The 20,525-nt window shown below is 49.0% G+C and overlaps 2 protein-coding genes across 2 annotated transcripts; one reads left to right on the top strand and one right to left on the bottom strand.

Annotated features, from left to right (window-relative positions):
- Positions 1–10,580: 10,580 nt before the first annotated feature.
- Positions 10,581–12,608, top strand: PtA15_10A737 (uncharacterized protein; the record flags this gene model as incomplete). Its single annotated transcript, XM_053160944.1, has 3 exons — positions 10,581–10,674; positions 10,749–10,947; positions 11,057–12,608. The coding sequence occupies 3 exons, from the start codon at positions 10,581–10,583 to the stop codon at positions 12,606–12,608; spliced, it is 1,845 nt and encodes a 614-aa protein (XP_053024868.1).
- A 1,593-nt stretch (positions 12,609–14,201) lies between these two features.
- Positions 14,202–19,240, bottom strand: PtA15_10A736 (uncharacterized protein; the record flags this gene model as incomplete). Its single annotated transcript, XM_053160943.1, has 14 exons — positions 14,202–14,385; positions 14,545–14,878; positions 14,963–15,088; positions 15,279–15,434; positions 15,505–15,647; positions 15,727–15,835; positions 15,912–16,015; positions 16,086–16,597; positions 16,663–16,789; positions 16,886–17,435; positions 18,202–18,566; positions 18,657–18,918; positions 19,012–19,032; positions 19,090–19,240. The coding sequence occupies 14 exons, from the start codon at positions 19,238–19,240 to the stop codon at positions 14,202–14,204; spliced, it is 3,144 nt and encodes a 1,047-aa protein (XP_053024867.1).
- Between the last annotated feature and the right edge of the window lie 1,285 nt (positions 19,241–20,525).

The following is a 20,525-nucleotide window of genomic DNA, read 5'->3' as shown; positions in this document are numbered from 1 at the left end:
CTCCTTGTTGTGAGATCTAGCAATATGTTATGGCTCGGGTCGGGTCTCGTAAGGTGGAGAGGGAGGATCGCCTCTTCTGCGGGTGTCTAGCTGTAATAAGTAGATTGCTAGATGGGGAGAGTGTGGTGCTCTCTCCCCGGCATCTCTATGTAGTAGAGACGTGTGACATGTGGATACAACGTGTAACATGTCTTCGGGCCTCCGGCTAGTGCAAGGCGCGCTGCGCAGCTCATAACAGCCCGGGGCGAGGCAAGCAAGGAGATTTGACAAGGGGGTGCGTGCTTTATGCCAAACAACACCCCCGCGATGTGAGTCCCCCATTTCTTCCTCCTCACTTAGCCAAGTAAGAACAACTGGCAAGCGGGTACATATTCTAGGACTTGCCACACAGATACCGACAACACCACCACCTCCAGAGCCAGTCAGCGGCAGAAACCACCCTCAGACGACTACAGAACAAAGGACCATCGCGGCCGCTTTGGCGGCTTCGTCTAGACCGACAAAAACCTCCACCGACGGGGAGGAGCCCGTAGGGAGGTATGCGAGGTTCAATGACAAGGGGGTGCGCGCATTATGCGTGACAACACCCCCGCAATGTGAGTCCATTTCCAACCCCCACTCCCAGACAGATTTAGGAGCATCTGGCAAGCGGGTACACATTCTGGAACATCCCACACAGACACCGGCAGTACTGCCACTCCCGGAGCTGGCCAGCAACAACAACCACACGCAACTGGATGCGGGACAGGGGACCATTGCGGCTGCTTCGGCGGCTTCGTCTAGACCAACGGGGAGGAGCCCGTAGGGAGTTACGCAAGGTTCAATGACAAGGGGGTGCGCGCTTTATGCGGAACAACGCCCCCGCGATGTGAGTCCGCTATCTACCCCCACTCACAGATGGAGTTAAGAGCATCTGGCAAGCGGGCACCTCTTCCAAATTTGACAGGACAGGTCCCGAGCATGGTATGTGCGGCGAAGGCTTCTTGGTCAACTTTGGCAAAGCTAGCAGCGGATGCGCGTAGTGCGGAGCCTTCTAAGACGCTAGAGGAGATGGTGCCCTGGGAGTACCATGCTTACCTTGGCATGTTCCGCAAATCCGACGCGCAGCGGCTACCCCCCAGGCGCAAGTACGACTTCAGGGTGGATCTTATCCCCGGAGCAGTGCCGCAGGCCAGCCGAATAATCCCCCTATCCCCAGTGGAGACAGACGCGCTGGATAAGCTTGTTAGGGAGGGTCTCGACAATGGGACGATAAGGCGGACGACGTACCCGTGGGCGGCGCCGGTGCTGTTCATTGGGAAAAAGGATGGGAATCTTTGGCCATGCTTTGATTATCGCAATTTGAACGCGCTCACAGTAAAGAACAAATACCCCCTCCCTTTAACAATGGATTTAGTGGATAGTCTGCTAAACACTGACAAGTTTACTAAACTCGACCTGCGGAATGCTTACGGAAACCTGCGGGTTGCGGAGGGCAACGAGGAGAAGTTGGCGTTCGTCTGCCACGCCGGCCAGTTTGCACCACTGACAATGCCGTTTGGACCGACCGGCGCACCTGGGTTCTTCCAGTTCTTTATGCAGGACATCCTGCTCGGCAGGATTGGGAAGGATACGGCGGCATATCTAGACGACATTATGGTCTACACCCAGCGAGGGACTGACCACGAGGAAGCAGTATGCAGCGTGCTGGAGACACTCAGCAAACACCAACTCTGGCTCAAACCCAAAAAGTGCGAGTTTTCAAGGGATGAGGTTGAATACTTGGGCCTGCTGATATCCTGCAACCGCGTGAGGATGGACCCGGCCAAAGTCAAGGCGGTAACAGATTGGCCGGCCCCCAGTAATGTCACCGAGTTGCAACAATTTGTTGGCTTCGCTAACTTCTACCGGCGATTCATAGACCAATTTTCCAGAACCACCAGACCGCTGCATGATCTTACAAAGGCAGACACAAGGTTCATTTGGGACGAGCGCTGCAACTTGGTGTTTGAGTCATTGAAGACGGCTTTCACAACGGCCCCTATCCTGAAGATAGCGGACCCCTACCGGCCATTCCTTCTAGAATGTGATTGTTCCGATTTTGCGCTGGGAGCAGTGTTGTCACAGGTATGCAAGAAGGACAAGGAGTTACACCCAGTAGCATATCTGTCCAGATCTCTCATTCAGGCGGAACGGAATTATGAAATCTTTGACAAGGAGTTATTAGCTATCGTCGCGTCCTTCAAAGAATGGTGCCACTACCTCGAGGGTAACCCCAACCGTCTGAAAGCCATAGTTTACACTGATCACCAAAACCTTGAGAGCTTTATGGCCAGCAAGAACCTCACACGACGGCAAGCGCGCTGGGACGAGACATTAGGGAATTTTGATTTTGAAATTGTATTCCAACCCGGGAGACAGGCAACCAAGCCGGACGCGCTGTCAAGACGCCCGGACCTGGCACCCAGAAAAGAGGATAAGCTATTGTTTGGCCAGCTACTTTGACCGGAAAACATCACACCTGAAACTTTTGCCGCTGTATCCGAGCTGGAGTGGGCTGAAGTAGACGAGTGGTTTGTGGACGAAACTATCAACCTGGACGACGCCAAGGGGTAGTTTGAGGCGGATGTACTCGGCACAGGAGAGGGTGATCCCCTGGACGCTGTAGAGGAGAGCCTGACCCGTACAGATATTGAACTGATAAGTCTGATTCGCACTGCCACAGAAAATGATCAAAGACTGACAGAGTTGGCGGAGAAGATACAGGCGGATGGAATGGGCGCAGACCAGTATGTCTGGGCAGATGGAGTGCTATACCGGAACGGAAGGATTGAGGTGCCGGCGGGTGCGTCAATCAAGAGAGCAATTGCGCAAAGCCGCCACGACTGTCAACCAGCGGGCCACCCAGGACGAGCCAAGACGTTGGCGCTGATCAGGCGCTGTTTCACATGGCCATCAATGACAAATTTTGTGAACAAGTACGTGGACAGGTGCGACTTGTGTCAACAAGTCAAGGCGTCAACGCAAAAGCCACAAGGAACTCTGGAACCGCTCCCCATACCGGCAGGACCATGGACCAATATCTCTTACGACCTTATCACTGACCTGCCAGAGTCGAATGGGGCAGACAGCATATTAACCGTAGTGGATCGGCTGACCAAAATGGCTCATTTCATCCCATGCCAAAAGATGACTACGGCCGGGGAGCTGGCGGACCTGATGCTTTGTCACGTGTGGAAACTCCACGGCACACCCAAGACGATCATTTCCAATCGGGGGAGTATCTTTATTTCGCAAATCACCAAGGAGCTCAGTAAATCTTTAGGCATTCAACTGTGCCCCTCCACCGCGTACCACCCACGGACTGACGGCCAGTCAGAGATTGTCAACAAAGCTGTCAAGCAGTACTTACGGAACTTTGTCAATTATCAACAGGATAATTGGGAGCCCATCCTGGCCACCGCTGAGTTCTTGTACAATAACCACAACCACGCGTCAACAGGAATGTCGCCCTTTAAAGCCAACTACGGCTTTGATGCAACAATTGGAGGTGTCCCCTTGGCAGGACAGTGTCTCCCAGCGGTTGAAGCACGGCTCAAAGGACTCGTAGGGGTACAAGAAGAACTGAGGGCCAGCCTAGAAGAAGCGCAGACAGCCATGAAGAGGCAATTCAACAGGCGGGTGCGCAAGACTCCATCGTGGAGCATTGGCAACGCAGTATGGCTCAATAGCAAAAACATCTCGACAACACGACCCAGCCCAAAATTGTCTCATCGGTGGCTAGGACCACATTTTATTTCTAATAAGGTCTCCCCATCTGTATATACGCTGACACTACCGCCCTCTATGAAGGGGGTATACCCAAATTTCCATTTTTCAGTACTCAGGAAGGCGACCCCGGACACCATTGAGGGAAGGACAGCGGTTGAGCCAGGACCAATTGAGGTAGAAGGCAAAGAGGAGTGGGAATTGGAGGAAATATTGGACTGTAGGCAAAAAAGAAAGACAATGGAGTACCTAGTGGGATGGAAAGGCTACGGACCGGACGCAAATTTGTGGGAGCCAGCCATCAACCTCAAGCACTGTCAAGAACTACTTGAACAATTCAACAAAAAAATTCCCAACCCGGCGGATAGACATCGGCGGTCACGGCGATTCAAATGAGGGTTGGCTTTTTCCCCATGGGGTTTTTTGACGCCGCCCGGGGATTAGGACGCAGAGCCGGGGGCTTGGGCGTTAAGGGCGGGGTAGTGTTATGAGCTGCCGCGTCAGCGCGCCGTAGCCTACCCCAGGGAGGGCATGTCACTGTTGTATGTACATGTCACAGGTCCCTAGCATTAGAGGGACCCGGGGAGAGATCATCCTGCTCTCCCCATCTAGCAATCTATTATCTAGCTATACCTACCAGACGGCCTCCTCATCCCGCCAGACAGCCCCTAACAATGGGACGCAGCATCCTCTATGATAGCAAACTTGGCAGAGAGTTCTGGGGCTACGCGTTCATGTGGGCGGCCTGGACTTTAATCGCATCCCAAATTGAGTGACCAAGGAGAAGACACCGTACGAGTTCTTCTTTGGGGACAATCCACAACTTGATAGGACAAGGTTTTTTGGATCCCGGGCCTACGTCCTTGTGGCCCCTGAAAAGCGCAAGAAATTGGATGACCACGCTATTGAAGGACTTGTTGTTGGCCACCTCCCAGAGTCAAAAGGGTGGGCTTTTTGGATTCCCAAGTCAAAAAAACTTGTCTCATCTGCTTGGGCCAATTTGGGCCGGAACACTCTACCTACAATTGCCGGAAAGTCTAATCCTACCAAAGGCTCTGAGGAACAGGATACCGCAGCGCCACCGTTGAAGACTCCCGTCACGCAAAGCCTTATTTTGAATTATTTAACACAGGAGAAACTTGTGGACAAGCAAGAAGCACTAGTTGACCAATGCTTGCGTGATTGCGCCAACAAATCCAGCGACGTTCCCCTCACATTCAAGGCAGCTATGCAATCCCCAGAAGCCGCGCAGTGGAAAATGGCCGTCAATATTGAACTGGACAACCTTAAAAGAGAACAGGTCTGGTCCGTTTGTCGTCTGCCTACAAATCGCCAGAAGCTAGAAGCACGCTGGGTCTTTGCAAAGAAACTAAATTCTGATGGCACCGTCAAATACAAAGCCAGATATGTCGCAAAAGGGTTCAACCAAAAGGAAGGAACCAACTTCGCCCACACTTTTGCACCAACGGCGACGTTCACGTCAATGAGGATCCTCCTGTCCATTGCGGCGCGAAATAACTGGCCCATATATAACTTTGACTTTGTGGCGGCTTACCTGAATGCTCCCATTGACGAGGAGGTATGGGTCCAAGCCCCCGAAGGGTTGGATGTCGGTGATGGGGAGGCCTTCCTGTTACACCGAGCGCTGTACGGCACCAAGCAAGCCGCCAGGTGCTGGTGGAAGCATCTCAGTGGCACACTAGCCAATCTTGATTATGTTTCAAACTACTACGATTCTAGTGTGTATACCCTCAGCAACAAGGTAGACCAATCAATAATCTGGGTCCACATCGATGACGGGATTGTCACTGGATCATCTGATGAAGCCCTCTGATTACTAGAACAACAACTGAAAGGGAGCCTCAAGATCAAATGGAATGAAGGCTTAACAAGTATGGTTGGAGTGAAGATCTGCCGCACGGCTGACGGTGTGGTAGACGGAAAAGTGGAAAAATAAAAAGTTTTTTCTATGCCACATAATTACTCATACTAGGCCTCAAGATACCATCAAATGGACCCCAGAAATTGATTCTACGGCCAATTTCACCCCTAGTCACCACTGGAAGCACCCCTGGACCCCCTCTAGCGTGGAAGTTACATCTCATGGACACCTATCACACGGCCAGCCCCAGTAACCCAGCTGTCACCTGCCTCAACCCAAGTTTCACAGTAGTACACTTATACATATCACAGGATACAAACATACATCTCCCTGTCAGGCTACACTCATTACATATTAACTACATACACTCCTTTATATACATAGTATGACATCATTTACACTGTTTCTGCAGCCTCAGACTTTGTGTATACACTAATTCCCCCTGTATGACAGCTCATGCAGTCTACTGTCACCTCATGCATGCGTTAGAATGTTCTGTTGTATATTCTGACACCATTCATGCGCCCCTGAGGGGCTATGACATCATTTGTATCTACTCCCACCAGCTAAAATCCCTCACCCTGTTGTCTAGATTAGCTGAAACCCTAACCCACAAGCCCCTTTGGGGCTCCCCTTTTGTCTATAAAAGGAGCTCTCTCCACCCCCAGTGGCCTGCTCCCCAGTTCCTCACCCAGAACTCACAAGTCACCCAACACTCATCCACACTCAAATCCTAAAACCCTTATAACAATAAATCAACCCTTATAACAACATTTCAACCCTTATAACAAAGTAATTGAAACACTTACACGTTGCCAGTCAAACAGATTTCATCTGGAACAGACCAGACCTATCACTTAATAAAACTTGCCAAGCTGAGCTTGGTGGGTCTTGTTGACTGATAACAGAAGGGCAGAGCTTGCAACTCCATCATACCCTTCACCATTCAGCAAAAGGGTTTCATTACCACTTTTGAGTCTTACAACGGTTTTGACTTGACGCAGCCAAACCTGATAGAAAAGATCCTGAAGGAGCGATGGGACGGCGTGACACACCACTCTTCACCTCTCCCAGAAGGATTCACTGCTAACACAGACCCAAACAATCATGGAACCAACAGCAAGGATTTCCTGTCAACCATTGGTGGTCTGAGCTACGTGGCCGTTGGGACCCGCCCAGACATAGCATACAGCGTGAATTATCTAGCGCGTTTCTCCAGCAAACCCTTGGTAATTCATTGGAAGGGACTCCAACATCTTCTGGGATACCTGGCAGAAACAAAGACCACACCCCTTTGCATTCACCCGACACAGTCAGAAGGATTACCGGTAGAATGCTATGTGGACGCAAACTGGGGAGGAGCCAACTCTCAATCCACATATGGTGTAGTTATTTGGCTGTAAGGCGCACCCATAATGTGGGTGTCACACCGCTTGGTCACAGTAGCTAGCTTGACATGCCAGGCCAAATACATTGCTCTGGGACATGTGACTAGACATGCCCTGTGGATAAGGAACTTGCTTTACAACATAATTGGCACCCACTTTCCGGTAACATTATTCTGCAACAACCAATCGGCCGTGAAGATAGGATGTGAAGACGCGTCCAAAAAGCGAACACATCACATTGAACGCGAGTTTTATGTCACCAACCAAGCAATGTATGAAAAAAGATGTCCATCAAGTGGATTCCGGGGTCAGAACAGATCACCAATGTACTCACCAAGGCACTGAGCAAATCAGCTCACTCAAAATGTGGTGCCGTCATCCAGGGTTTCACTGTCTAGTTTTATTTTATTTTCTTCCTTCTCCATTTCCTCTTATTCTCATGTGTGCAGGTTTCTTGTCGAGGGGGGGGATGTTGTGACACTGGTGTATATCTCAACTCCGACACCTGTCACAGGTATTTGTACATAGTACTTAGTCTATTTTCATCTCACTGATTGGAAGTATTGATTTCTCTGAGCTCTCCACCCAACAGATGTAGCTGGGGCGGAGGCGGGGTGTGGTTTATTTTATTTTCTTCCTTCTCCATTTCCTATTATTCTCATGTGTGCAGGTTTCTTGTTGAGGGGGGGGGGGATGTTGTGACACTGGTGTATATCTCGACTCCGACACCTGTCACAGGTATTTGTACATAGTACTTAGTCTATTTTCATCTCACTGATTGGAAGTATTGATTTCTCTGATCTCTCCACCCAACAGATGTAGCTGGGGCGGAGGCGGGGTGTGGGATCCCAACACCGGAGGCTAGACAGGGGTGTGGATGATGGATGATCAGGAGTTTGGTGGCTTTCTATGGCGAGCAGTGGGGGCGCAGAGGCATGCGGTGTGCATGGTATGGGAGGAGGATTTATATTTGCTATTTCTTTTTCTACTGGTTTATGACATGCAGCGGAGTTTACTCATGGTTCATTTTCTATAGTGGAGCAGTGGAGATTTTGTCTATATAAGGGGGAGGTGTTTTTCCTTTGCAGGTGATCTCATCATGCTATCTTCTACTGACTTTTGACTATTTTGTTGTGGATCCTTACTTTTCTTGCGGATATTGATTGCAGGGGGATTTTATTATGGTTTATTATGGCCACTTATTGTGATTTTTTACAGTGTTTGCTTTACTATTTTGACGTATTACTATTACTATTATTGCTTTACAGTTATTTTACTTCTGTGGAGTTATCTCTTACGCTTATGCTATGCGGGGTTTGGAGTTTCCCTCAACTACTTGGGAATGTCTTGCGTAGAAGAAGGTCCGCTCCGGTCATTTCATACCGGAGGTCCCACTTTCTTCTACCACACCGTTGGGAGGGAGTTTGATCTAGCCGCTGAAAAGTGTGTGTAAAACCAGGGTGTAAAAATCTGGCTTTACAAGTGCCAGATCTGACTTTACACGGCCGTGTAAATTGAAGGGAAGTCCTCCAGTAGAAAAACAGTCTATGTTAAATTTACTTTATCCAATAACTGTAAACTACCAAAGGCTAGGTATGTCACTTGGTACGTCTGGGTGCATGTGCAGGTTTCTGATTTGATTGAAATTTTGGGCAGGTGCACTGCAAGAAAAACTCTAGAAACTGCTTGCAGTTGAGATGCAGCAAGCTTGAATCAAGCCTCAGCTCAAGCTGGAGTCAAGCATCCAAATTCCGTGCTGGTGCACCTTGAGTGTATGCCTTGTTCAGCATCCCAATGCTGAACATTCTGTAGTGATCATGAAGTAGGCTGAGGCAACTGTTCAACCTTGAAAATGAGCATCCCCCTGAGCACCCTTTTATTTTATTTTATTAAACACTCCATGTGCCATTGAATCCAGCCAGAATAACATAAAAAGGGTGTGTACACATGAAAGGGATATGTACATAAGAAATGAATATGTAAGCATGAAAGGGGACGTAGGTATGCATGAAAGGGGTTTGTATGTATGAAAGGAGTATGTGCAGTAAGGGGTATTTGCACATGAAAGGGACATGTAAACATCCAAGGGGTATGTAAACCTGAATGATGAAAGGGGTATTGAAAGGGATGTAAAAAACTCAAAGGGGACATGTGATCATGAAAGGTTCATGAACACATGATGAAAGGGGTATGTACACATTGTGAAAGTGATACATGCACATGAAAGGGATACACACACATGAAAGGGGTATGTGCACATAAAGGGGTATAGACACATTATGAAAGGGGTGAGTGCATAAAAAGGGATATGTCCACATGAAAGGGGTATGTGCACATGGAAGGGGAATTTGCACAGGTATCAACTCAGTATTTTGGAGCCTGTACTCAGTTTTTTGGAGCTTAGACTAACTCTTGCATGAATTAGGCAATTTTCATGTAATCAACCAGTGCTTGATTCTTGCATGAGGCACAGCTTGCCTCGAGCTCTTGCATCTCAACTGCAAGCAGTTTCTAGAGTTTTTCTTGCAGTTAGGGTGTTCAAAGTTGACTTGCATAAAATCATAACACCATAAAATCATAAAATTCTAAGCTGAAAAAATATGTTGCACCCAAGCACTCAAATTAGAGCAACATCTCTAGAATGGTACATATGAAATCATCACTTGAAAGTTTTATGATTTTATGATTTTATACATTGAAAATTTTATGATTTCAACTTTGAACACCCTTAGTGGTGTATCTTGTTTTTTTTTTTCTCTTGTTATAGCTAGTTACTTGATTTCATTTGCTTCCAATGTTTATTGGGGTTTCTTTTTATCAATCAGATCAATCATGAATTTCTCACAGAAGTATTAATATAACAAACCAGAAAACTTGATCTGATATGAAAGATGAAGATCATGCAACAATTCCTGAGATTTATACAATAATTCACCTAGCAATCTGTTCATGATGAAGCCATTCTGACTAATTAAAGTGAATGTCTTCATGTATCCTGGATGATTGTGCAGATTGGTTTCATTTCAGATATCTGCAAAGGGGGCTGTGGATATTTTTTTAAAGTGTGTGCACTCCATACACACATGGCTCATGCTGTGTATTGTAGTATGTAGCTGTTGACTTGAGCTCCTGGCCGGTGGCCGTCATGAGGCTTCGGAAGTGGTATATTGTTACTGAGCGGTTCTTTTTTTTTTTTTCGCTGTGGCCGCCGCTTGAACAAAAAGCCACCCTCGTGATGGTGGACAACTACTCATTTAATTGCCCTGCAGCTGGACTCCTAACAAAAGAAACCCGCCGGGGCATTCGCCGGTTACGTAATCGCCCAGCTCAGCTCAGCTCGGCCCGCCGCCTCGTCCGCCCGCCAGCCCTCAACTAGGACTGCTGCCGATCTCTACATAAATAAATATTTAAATAAATAAATAAATATTATACTGTAGCCCGCCACCCTCCACTCCCAAGTCGAACCACCCGCAAACAAGTCAATAGCCTTACATAAATATTTGCTCGGCCAGCCCTCATCCATCTCCTTTCCGGTCTTCGTTTGGTTTTGTAAGTATTTCATCATGGCAACCTCTGCTTCCGCTTTACCATCTGGTCCACTCCGCTTTGCATCCTCGACTACCGGCCCATCAACACCTCATACCTTCGCCCTCCGCTGTGAGTCTCTCTCTCTCCCTCTCCTCTTCCTTCTTCTTTCTCGCAGACTTACTGACCATCGATCAAATAAACAGATCCTCCTTCTCATCCCGTCGGACTGTCCAACGCTGGCGCTTCTCTCTCCTCTACCGCCTCAGGCGATGTTTCCCTGCGCCAGGGCCCTTCCGAGCCTCGTGGTCGTCGATGGGCCGGAAAGCCTGCTCAAACTTCCGATATCGAGTGTGCGGTCGTATGGGATGAGAAACAACACGTTGGTCCCCCATTTGATGCCCCGTCATACTCCCTTATCTCATCCCACTCACTCACTCACGAGCCATCAATCATTCTCTCACCCCCACCACTCTCCACCCCCAAAGTGTTGGATTCTTCATCGACTCGATAGCGTCGTCAATCTGAATTCCGATGACACTGGACCGCTGCAGATGAAACCTACCCCACTGGCTCAGCAACCGAGCGCCAAGCCAACTGTACTGCCTCGTTCTCAAGATCGCGATCACAACACCAGCGATCGTTCCGCTCGGCCTACTCCCACCCCGAACACCAACAATCCCACCACCAGTCCAAAAGTCAACCTTGTTCTCCCCACCAAAAAGAGGGATTACTCTGCCTACTCATCTCAAAATCCCCAGACACAACACCCCCCACCTGCCCATCGAACCTTCAACCAATCCAACTTGATCACCACCTCACCTGCCAGCGATACTGCTCCTCTCCGTGTTGCCCAGGCTGAGGAAGTTGAAGAATTTGATTTTGTCGATAGCCCTGCCGACCCCGACCCACCCCCTCAACCTCACCCTGCCGCCCCCTCGCCCCTATCGCCCTTGAAACTCCCAAGTCCGGCTTCCACTCAAGCTCAAACCCATATCTACCCTGCAAGGCCCAATCCCGCAAACCTTGCACCCGCTGCTACCAGTCCTGTCGGAAGGCCCACCCTCAGCCGCTCACCCTCTCTGGCCGATAATGGACCGACATCTGGCTCTCCTCTTGCTCGGCCCAACGGAAACCCTCCCTTGATCCTCCCCTCTCGTCCTTCAAACACCCGCCCGAACGCCCCATCCCCAGCCTATCCTTACAATGGCCTTCCCCGCTCCGCTAACCTCACCAACCAGCCCACAGCGCCAAGTCCACTGCAGAGCGTGGCCTACTCCTCTAGCTCCTCTCCGGAAGACCGAGTTCCGACCGCGCCTACTCCCGCCTTGGTCAGCGTCTCGCCAGCATCAGTAACGGTTACAACAACCGAAAGTGTCCCAAGTCATGGTGCTCCAACCCGACGATTTCCCCTGCCATCCTCAAACGGAATCAACGGACGATCTGGAGTCAGCTCACCAATACCCACCTGGCAGTACACCCAGCATCTACAACAGCCCCATATCAACGGTGGATCTCCCCTTGGTGTCAACGGCAATCGCTCACCTGCAGCTTTGACCGCTCACAACCTGTCAACAGCCTCATCTGCACCCTCGGTGCCTCAGCGTGCCTATCAACGCAGCGATTCCGGCAGCTCTGTTAGAGAGAGTGACACAGACTCGGACGACGACGAAGAGGGTGAAGAATCATCTGAGGATGACGACGGCTTTGAGGCAGTGCTACCACCAGCTCAACCTACCGAACTGCCACCACCACCGCAAGCAGCAGAACCCCAGAGAGACTCTGAGCAAGATGCTGAGGCCGAAGAGGATGACGAGGAGGCCGAGTTCGAACTGGCGACCTTTGCCACAGAACTCGAGGCTAGTATGTTGATTGGTGAAGTGTACGGTTCAAAAGCAGGCCTAGGCCCATACGGTACAGAGCCTATAGTGCCCGAAGCTACTCTACCAGCACCGGCCACTAAAACAACCAAGGGCAGGAAGAAAACCCCGAACACCAATCCAAAGGGTAATGCGACTACACGCAAAGCTGGTGCCTCTAAGGCAAAATCGAAAGCAAAAGGATAAGTCACACGGGATCAACCAATCTTGAACGGAGAACAAAAACCTTTCCATCCTTAACCTTCCAGGTCCAACTCTTCCTATAAACTCAGTTCGAAATCAAGGGAAATTGCTCACTTAGCATAGTTTTCCAATTTGTATACAACGTGATACCAGTTTCATTTTCATTGTTCATCAGCTTTGCTCATTCTCTTCTATCTTCTCCATCTCTCCAGCTCTTCTCTCTTTCTCTTCTCCTTTGCCCCCCCCCCCCCCTTTTTTTTTTTTTTTTTTTTGCACAACGTGGGAGGGAATCAAGGAGGGAAGAAAGAAAGATATCACTGCCAGATTAATAAACAGTGTTCTATTATTATTTGTTTATATTTATCTTTGCACATATGTCAAGTTGGTTTTCTTCTTCCAACACACAAACATGCACATGTATAGTTATTGTTATATTCAGACTATACATCTGATTGTCATAAATAGAACAACCCCAGTCTTCATAGTTTCTCAACTGCTCCTGTTCTGTTTTTCTTTGTCTTTCAAGTAAATTGCTAGAAAGAACACACTGATCTTATTACTAAGTGAAAGTTGATGACCTTACATATGGTTCCATCATTTGTTTTATATCTATTTTTATTCACAGGAATTAGAATCTCACAGAGACTTATAGAAACCTGGTCTTTCTCAGATTATTCTACTGGCAGTATCCAGGGTTAGATATGCGGTGAAAAAAGATTCACAGCACTTGGACAAAACTGCCAATTTGAAGAGGGGCTGTCAAGGTCTATGTATCTAGAGCCCTCTTTTCAACTGAAAGAAGGCAGCAGAGACACCTGATGGTATCTATCCCCTACATTGGGAAAGACTTGCTCTCATGCTCTGAGCATTTCCCCCCTCTATGTAAGTTGGAAGCACCACTCCACAAAATTAGCAAAAAATTACAAATAACCCTGCACTTGATTATAAATTGATCTTGTCTCATAGCAACCACATTGGTGGAGTAGATTACACTGGGTCAGGGGGGGCCTTGGTGCACGCCTGGATGAAGCTTATCCATTGGATCAATCCAAGCCTGCCAACATGGCTAGAATGGCTTGTTTGTACACAACCAGCAATTATGTAAGCTAAAGTGGATGTGCACTTCTTGATGTTTTTGTTGCACATCCCAGTACCATGTCTGTGACCAGCACCAAAAGCCCAGGGTGCTTTGTTGTAGTGTGAAATGGTGTGTATATAAATATATTGTGCAGATCGTACCACAAACATTCCAACCAAGTAAAAAAAAGAAACATATCTTTCAGAAGCAAGAGCATTACAGAGCAACAACAACAAAGAAAGCTATATTAAACATGGGCAGGGGTAAGAACAAAAGTGGATTATTTTTCATGTATGAATAATCTCGATGTCTGATGAAATGTACATACATGGGGGTGGGAGGGGAGAAAGATTGTGGGAGTATATGGCTATGGATACTTCCAAGTTTGCGAAAGAGAAGCGTCTGCTGCCCATAAAAGAGTCAAAGAGAAAAGAGAGTTGCCGGCAAAGATTTTGAAAACCTAGTTCGGACCGCCCAGAAAGCAAAAATGGAAGAAACCCCCGTCAGAACGAGTTTCCTCAATGCAAGAGGTTTTTGACGAGCTCGGTGAACAACGGGGTGAGTGTAGGAACGATGAGCAGGTTGGGCGGCTCGATCTCTTTATTCTTGTGAGCCTTGTTATGAGCCGGACTCCCATTTCTACGATGAGCAGAGGGTTTACGATGGGGAGAAGAAGAATGGTCGTCGGGGGCCCGACTGGCACTGGAGCAGGTCGACATCCGCCCCGGATCGTCCTCCTCCTGCTCCGAATCATCCAGCTCTTCGTTCGCCGCTTCCTCCACATCCTTCACCACCCCCTCGCTCAGGTTCAAGTTCTGCATGACCCCGCTGACGAAGGCTGTGTCCTTCTCCCGGTCGTACCGCTCCTCCGGTCCGTCTCTCGCCAGCCGTCGCAGCATCCGTTCGTGGTGGGCGATCTTCAACCGCCGATGGTACTCGATTATTTCATCAATCTCGTTCATCAACGCTAATCTCTCGGGTGTATCCGGGTGCGGTAAGAGTGCCTCGAGGGAAATCGTGTTCGTCAGTCCTTGCCGGACAAAGTTCACCAATAGCTCGATCCAGTGCATCAGGCCATCAAACAGTCCGGCCCCCTTCGAATGAACTTGATGGACAAAGTTGTAAAATGCTCCTTCGTGTCGGGCGACTAGGTCAACAAATGTTTGAACAATCTTCTGCGCATCTCGCACAGCAACTGAACCAAGACAAAAAGAAAGGATCAAGAAAGAAAGAAAAAATGAGCCAATCACTAAGTGGGAAAAAAAGTATATTCTCTCACCCTCGTCAGCACGCTCTACCGTTCGAATGAGATCATCGATGAATTTTTGTAGATCAACCAACGAATCCGAAATATTGGCAGCCTTGTAAACTTGCATTAAGGGCGCATAGAAGATGGTCACGATATCTTTCAAGAGTTCAGAAGTAGTTCCCTAAGTAGCACAAATGTTAGTTTTACTGTCAAGAGATAATAATAGATTAAAGGAGACTGACCTCGAAGATTAGCTCAACCAGCTGTTCTTTATCTCTACACCTTCTGAGCAGCTTCATGTAGACATTCAGATCTTCGAACAACCAGGCATCATCGTTATCAGGACCTTCATCCAGCGCTGGGTCATCCAGTCCGTCGCGGTAGGTCTTGTATCGTTCATAGGCTTGAGAGGCTCGTTGGATACGTTGGTAGGCTGCCTTGTCGAGCTTAGGGCCCTCGGGGGATCTCAAGATGACCGCCATCAGATCGACATTTTCACTTCCTAAGGACAGCGAAGATGAGAGGAGTGAGTATAAACAAGATGATCAGCGCGCGGAAGATTGGCTACTGACTGGCATCCTCTTCGAAAAGTTCCTGGATCTCTCGAGGCGCTTCGACAAACGTCTTGATTCGTTCACAAAGCCTATCATCAGCAATCTTCACTGCGACCTTCTCGGCATCTTCCTTGAATTCGCGAATCTCCTCGTATAGGCCACTGTGTGTTTCGAGTATCTCAGTCAGATACTCAAAAGAAAGGAAAAATGTGTGTCTTGTTTTGGAGAACATCAACTGACGATGAGAACATCCGCTGTACTAGACTAGTAGCGCCAAACGGTCTGGCCAGGAACAAGTCCAACACGCCTCGGATCATGGCCACCGGATTTGAGATCTTGAGCACCCCGCCTGGATCAATAGCAACAAATCAGCACAATAATTGTCAGGAGAGAGAGAGAGAGAGAGAGAGGAGGGGTCAACTGACGCATGGCCCAGTAGGGTAAGAGCGCATGCATCCGTTTCAGCTGAGCAAACGAGGCAGATGAGTTATCTGAGCCGAGGAAAACTTGATAGATTGTGGAAGCCAATCTAGAGAAGAAGAGATCAGCGTTGTATAACTTGGTGTGTGTGTGAGAGAGAGAGAGAGAGATCTACGGACGAGATTCTGGACCATTCGATGACTTTGCGGTATTCGATGGGCAGCTTGTCGATGGAGTCGATCTCTCTGATCGTAGCAAAGACGCGCGAGAGGCCATCGCTCTTCACCAGCTCCTCGCGGAACCCGCGCAGATAGTCGTCCAGCTCCTTGACCCGCCCCTCGACCTCGAGCCTGAATCGGCTCTTCTCATTCTCGCGTGCCCGATCGATCGCCTCCCGGTTCTCGGCATCGTGCCTCTCCTCTGGGCTTAGTTCGATCGGCTGGTCGGTCAGGAACCTGTAGAGTTCATCCGAGTTGCAGATCTCGGGTCTGGTGAGCAGTCTGTGTAGATAGGCGCGTAGGGTGAGTCGGTTGTGCTCCCGGATGAAGTGTATCTTGGTGGGGTGGTGTGTGTCTTCGCCAGCCAGGGTGGGTGATGAGTGGTGGCTGCTGGGTAGATCGTCGGTGTGGATTGCTGAGCGATCCTTCGGTGGGGGTGATCGGATGTCGATGTCTGGGAATTCGGCTCTCAACTGATGTGGAGAGGGGTGTGAGGGATGGGTTGTTGATGTATACAGTGAGGTTGAGAGACGCTTACGGATTCAGCCAGTTTGAAAAAGTCGCGGTATCTCCTGCTGACGTAGACTTCGCCGGTGGCTTGGGACCTGGTTCTGATGACGAATTCCTCGTGGATCTTTGAGCGCATGCGTGATTTGAGGCGGACTCTGCGTATGGCGACGACGTTGAGATCGAAGGAGATGGTGTTGGTGTTGGTGTTGTTGTTGTTGTTGCTGCTGATGGTGAGGGATGGGATGTTTGGCTGGTCGGGAGGGTTGATGATCGGTGTGGAGACGAAGGCATCGTCGTCGTTTGGGGTGGGGTCGATGTTGGGGTGGACTCTGACGACTTGTTCCTGGCCGCGGTTGTCGGCTAGTTTGATGGCTGCGGCCATGATGAGCGCGAGATGTTTTTCGACCTTGCCAGCGATCTTCTGGCGTTTTGTTTCCTCTTCGCGGTCGTCGGTTCGTGTGATGTTTCTTGAGAAGAACGAGTAGACGAATGGCTGGAGCTTGTGGGAGAAGAAGGTGGAAGGGACGTTCTCTAGGAACGGGAACGAGAGGACGAATCTGTGGAAGAAGAAGCGCAGGAAGGGCAGGTCGGAGTTGTGATGGTGGCTGAGTGGGGGTGATGGCTGTTCAGGGATGATGGGTGTGCCGTCCTTGAAGAGGTGGCTGGGCAGGAAGGGGGGGCCGAGCAGCGAGAGGACATGGGGTGTTGAGAGCCGTTCGAGTTCGGCTGCGAATTGGAGGGTGACTAGTTCGCGCTTGAGGTAGTGGGCTCTGAGCGGGGTGAGTTTCTGAGGGTCGTTTTCTGTGTTGTCGCTGTTTTCGGTTGTTCTCTGCTGGTTTGGCTTGGGTGTTGATGTGAAGGGGAGGGTGACGGTGGTGGTGGTGGTGGTGGTGGTGGTGGTTGTTGGTTGGGCCATTGCAGTGTTCTGGGGGGTGGAGGGGAGGAAGATCGGATATTTTATTTTATAAAAGGCTGGGGCTACTACTGCAGCTCAGCCCTGCCGACCGCGCACCCCGGACGACTGACTGCCCAGCCAGCCCAGCTGACACCAGACACAGGCTGGCCAATCCGGGAGAAGACGAAGATCACTAATAAAGAGACCGAAGAGTGCAGATAGATATCCTTATAATTCAGGTATACTCAAACAAAACTGCAGCAGAAAAAAAAAAGAGAGAGAACGTTTACAAGAATCACTAACTAATAACGATATTCGGTATAATGTGTGGGCGTGTGTGTGTGTGTGTGTGTGTGTGTGTGTGTGGATGGATGGGATGATTAGGGTTAGGACAGTGACAAGAAGCGGATGGACTACTGAATTCATCATTGGAGAACGAGATCACAAGAGAAGACTGGAGATGGGCAGATGAGGTATACATTGGGCCGACGGAGAAAAATCCTACAAGGAGAAGGAGAAGAAGAAATCCATCCACATATCCCAAAAACCTATCAAGATACACTAGAAGAGAGCGGGAGAGATTCTGAGGAGGAAGGGCAGACTAAGAGAGAGAGAGAGAGAGAGAGAGAGAGAGAGATCAGCAGCACGTCGACCGGCTCTTCTTCCGCTCACTTCCACCAATCTCAAACCCGTTCTCGCTCCCCCCACCCCAGCTGGTCACCCTCTTCAGGGCCCGCTCCCCATAGCTGATCCCGCTCCCCTTGCGATCTGGGTCGATCCGCCCGGACTCGATCGACAACAGGATCGAGCGCGTCAGGAGGAGGAACGGCGTCGAGACCGATTCGCCCGTCCAGGATGAGGTCTCCAGGAACAGGCAGTCGTGCTGCTTGGCCCAGTCGCTGGCCTCGAGCTCGTCGACCTGCCGGAGATCTTCCTCCAAATCCACCTTGTTCCCGACCAGGATGACGATCAGGTCTGGGGAGGCTAACGATCTGGCGTCGGCTAGCCAGGAGGAGAGACTGGTGAAGGAGGCTCGACTGTGTCCATATCCATAGACCCGAGTTGTCAACTAGCTGTTCCGTACAACACACCACACCACACCACACCACACCACACCACATACTCACTCCGTAATATCATACACCAGGATCGCACCCGCCGCACCCCGATAGTAGTTCCGAGTCACACTTCTGAACCGTTCCTGGCCCGCGGTATCCCAGATCTGGAGTTTCATCCGGCAGAACGAGGAGCCCAGCGAGCTCGACGAGGGCAGACTGATGATCGTCGACGAGAACTCGACCCCGATGGTATGGGGAGATGGCTGGCGCGGCTGGGAGCGCAGGAAGTGATGGAGCAGACACGACTTCCCGGTCCCCGACTCGCCAATGACTGGCAGCGAGCGGATGGGTTGGAGAGAGAAGAGCTAGGTGAGCTGGCTCGGGCGAGCAGTAGAATATATATAACAAGTATAGATGAACTGACTGATAAACTTGAGCAGGAAATCTGTTATCAAAGACACAGTCAGCGATGTGGGATGATACACAGTGGCTGTCAGGGTACTTGCCATAGGGTTCGATGAGCTCTGTAGCTGTTCCCATTCTTGCTCGGCGGAGTCGGTATAGTGGATATGTACTGGATGGTTCTCGGAGGCTGGCGAAGGTGGGCGAAGTTGGGGTTGGCAGTTGGTTAGATCCAAAGGACGGCCGACCATGCACAGTCATGTATGGGCATACAGGGTCAAGTACCACATAACCTTATGTACATAAACACATAACTGAAGCTGAAACCCCAGTGATAAAATATTTACATTCATCTTCACATCCAGAAAATCAGCCACCCCATCACTACACACCACACAAAGATCCAAACCTCCTATCACTCAGTGAGCATTTGCCCAATGCAGTAACTGAAATCTCATCAGGGTGCATGACGGAGTCCGGACATGAAATGATACAACTTGATCATCATCAGGACTTTACAATATAGGGGCAGGGACCAGTGCTGTCCAAGGGCACAAAAGATCATGCAGGAGAAGCACCATCCCTCCCAAAAAAATAAGAGAGAGAGAGAAATCATATCATCTTTTGCATTCATTTCTCTTGTCCCTACTTTCCTTGATCCCTCCAATAGTTGTATATAGCAGAGACCCAACTGACCTTCTCTCTCAAGCTGAGCTAGATCCAATAAAGACCCCCAACGCTGGCATCAGAATCCCTTGAGACTGTTGTATCTCCAGAGTGCCAGCACCTAGCCCAGTGAAGAGCTGGAAGCTCTTACAATTGCCCCTAGTCAACAGAACCAGAAATTTTGAAAAATCATCCAACAATTATGCAAAACACAGATGCTGTGTTTTTCAAGAAGCTTGCAGGACTTTTCTGATTTTTTTTTCTTTGTTTTTCATTGTATGGGTTTATTTTGATCAGTTTCAATCTAACTTTGGGCTCAATCATCCCACATCTCTCTTGTCCTTGTAGCTGGTGTAACAATACTGGGCTCTGTTGGCCCCTCTGTTCAGGCTGAGGGCAGCTTTCCAGCACCAGGTAATTTTCTGGCTCTGGTTCCAAATATGAACTTGCTTTTTACTGAATTATACCAACATTGGGCTGATACACTAACTGTAATGCTAGTGTAGTGTATTGTTAGTTTGTTTCACTGGACTACACCATTAATACTGTTATCCTTGATCTTCTGTCAATAACAATACATTTGTTTGAGGTTATTTGTTTTGGCTGTTATTGTCTTTTTAGTGTAGCTGAAAGATGTCAGGTTAACAATAACCAATTTCTATTTTTATATTTGTTTTTCCTGAGAGCAAATAAATTAACTGTTGGTTTATCTCTGCAATTAATAATAAAATTGCTGTTAGTGTATTAATATTTCTGGTAGTAAAGTTACTTTTGAGTTGCAAAATAGAAAAATCTAGGCCATAATTTTTTGAGAATCATTCTCAAAACCATGAAATAAAATATACTGCAGTGTAGACAATTGTTATCCTA

Source organism: Puccinia triticina, chromosome 10A, assembly GCF_026914185.1.
Source record: "Puccinia triticina chromosome 10A, complete sequence".
Taxonomy (NCBI): domain Eukaryota; kingdom Fungi; phylum Basidiomycota; class Pucciniomycetes; order Pucciniales; family Pucciniaceae; genus Puccinia; species Puccinia triticina.
Note: the sequence above shows the minus strand (reverse complement) of the source record. Positions and strands in the feature narration are given on the sequence as shown.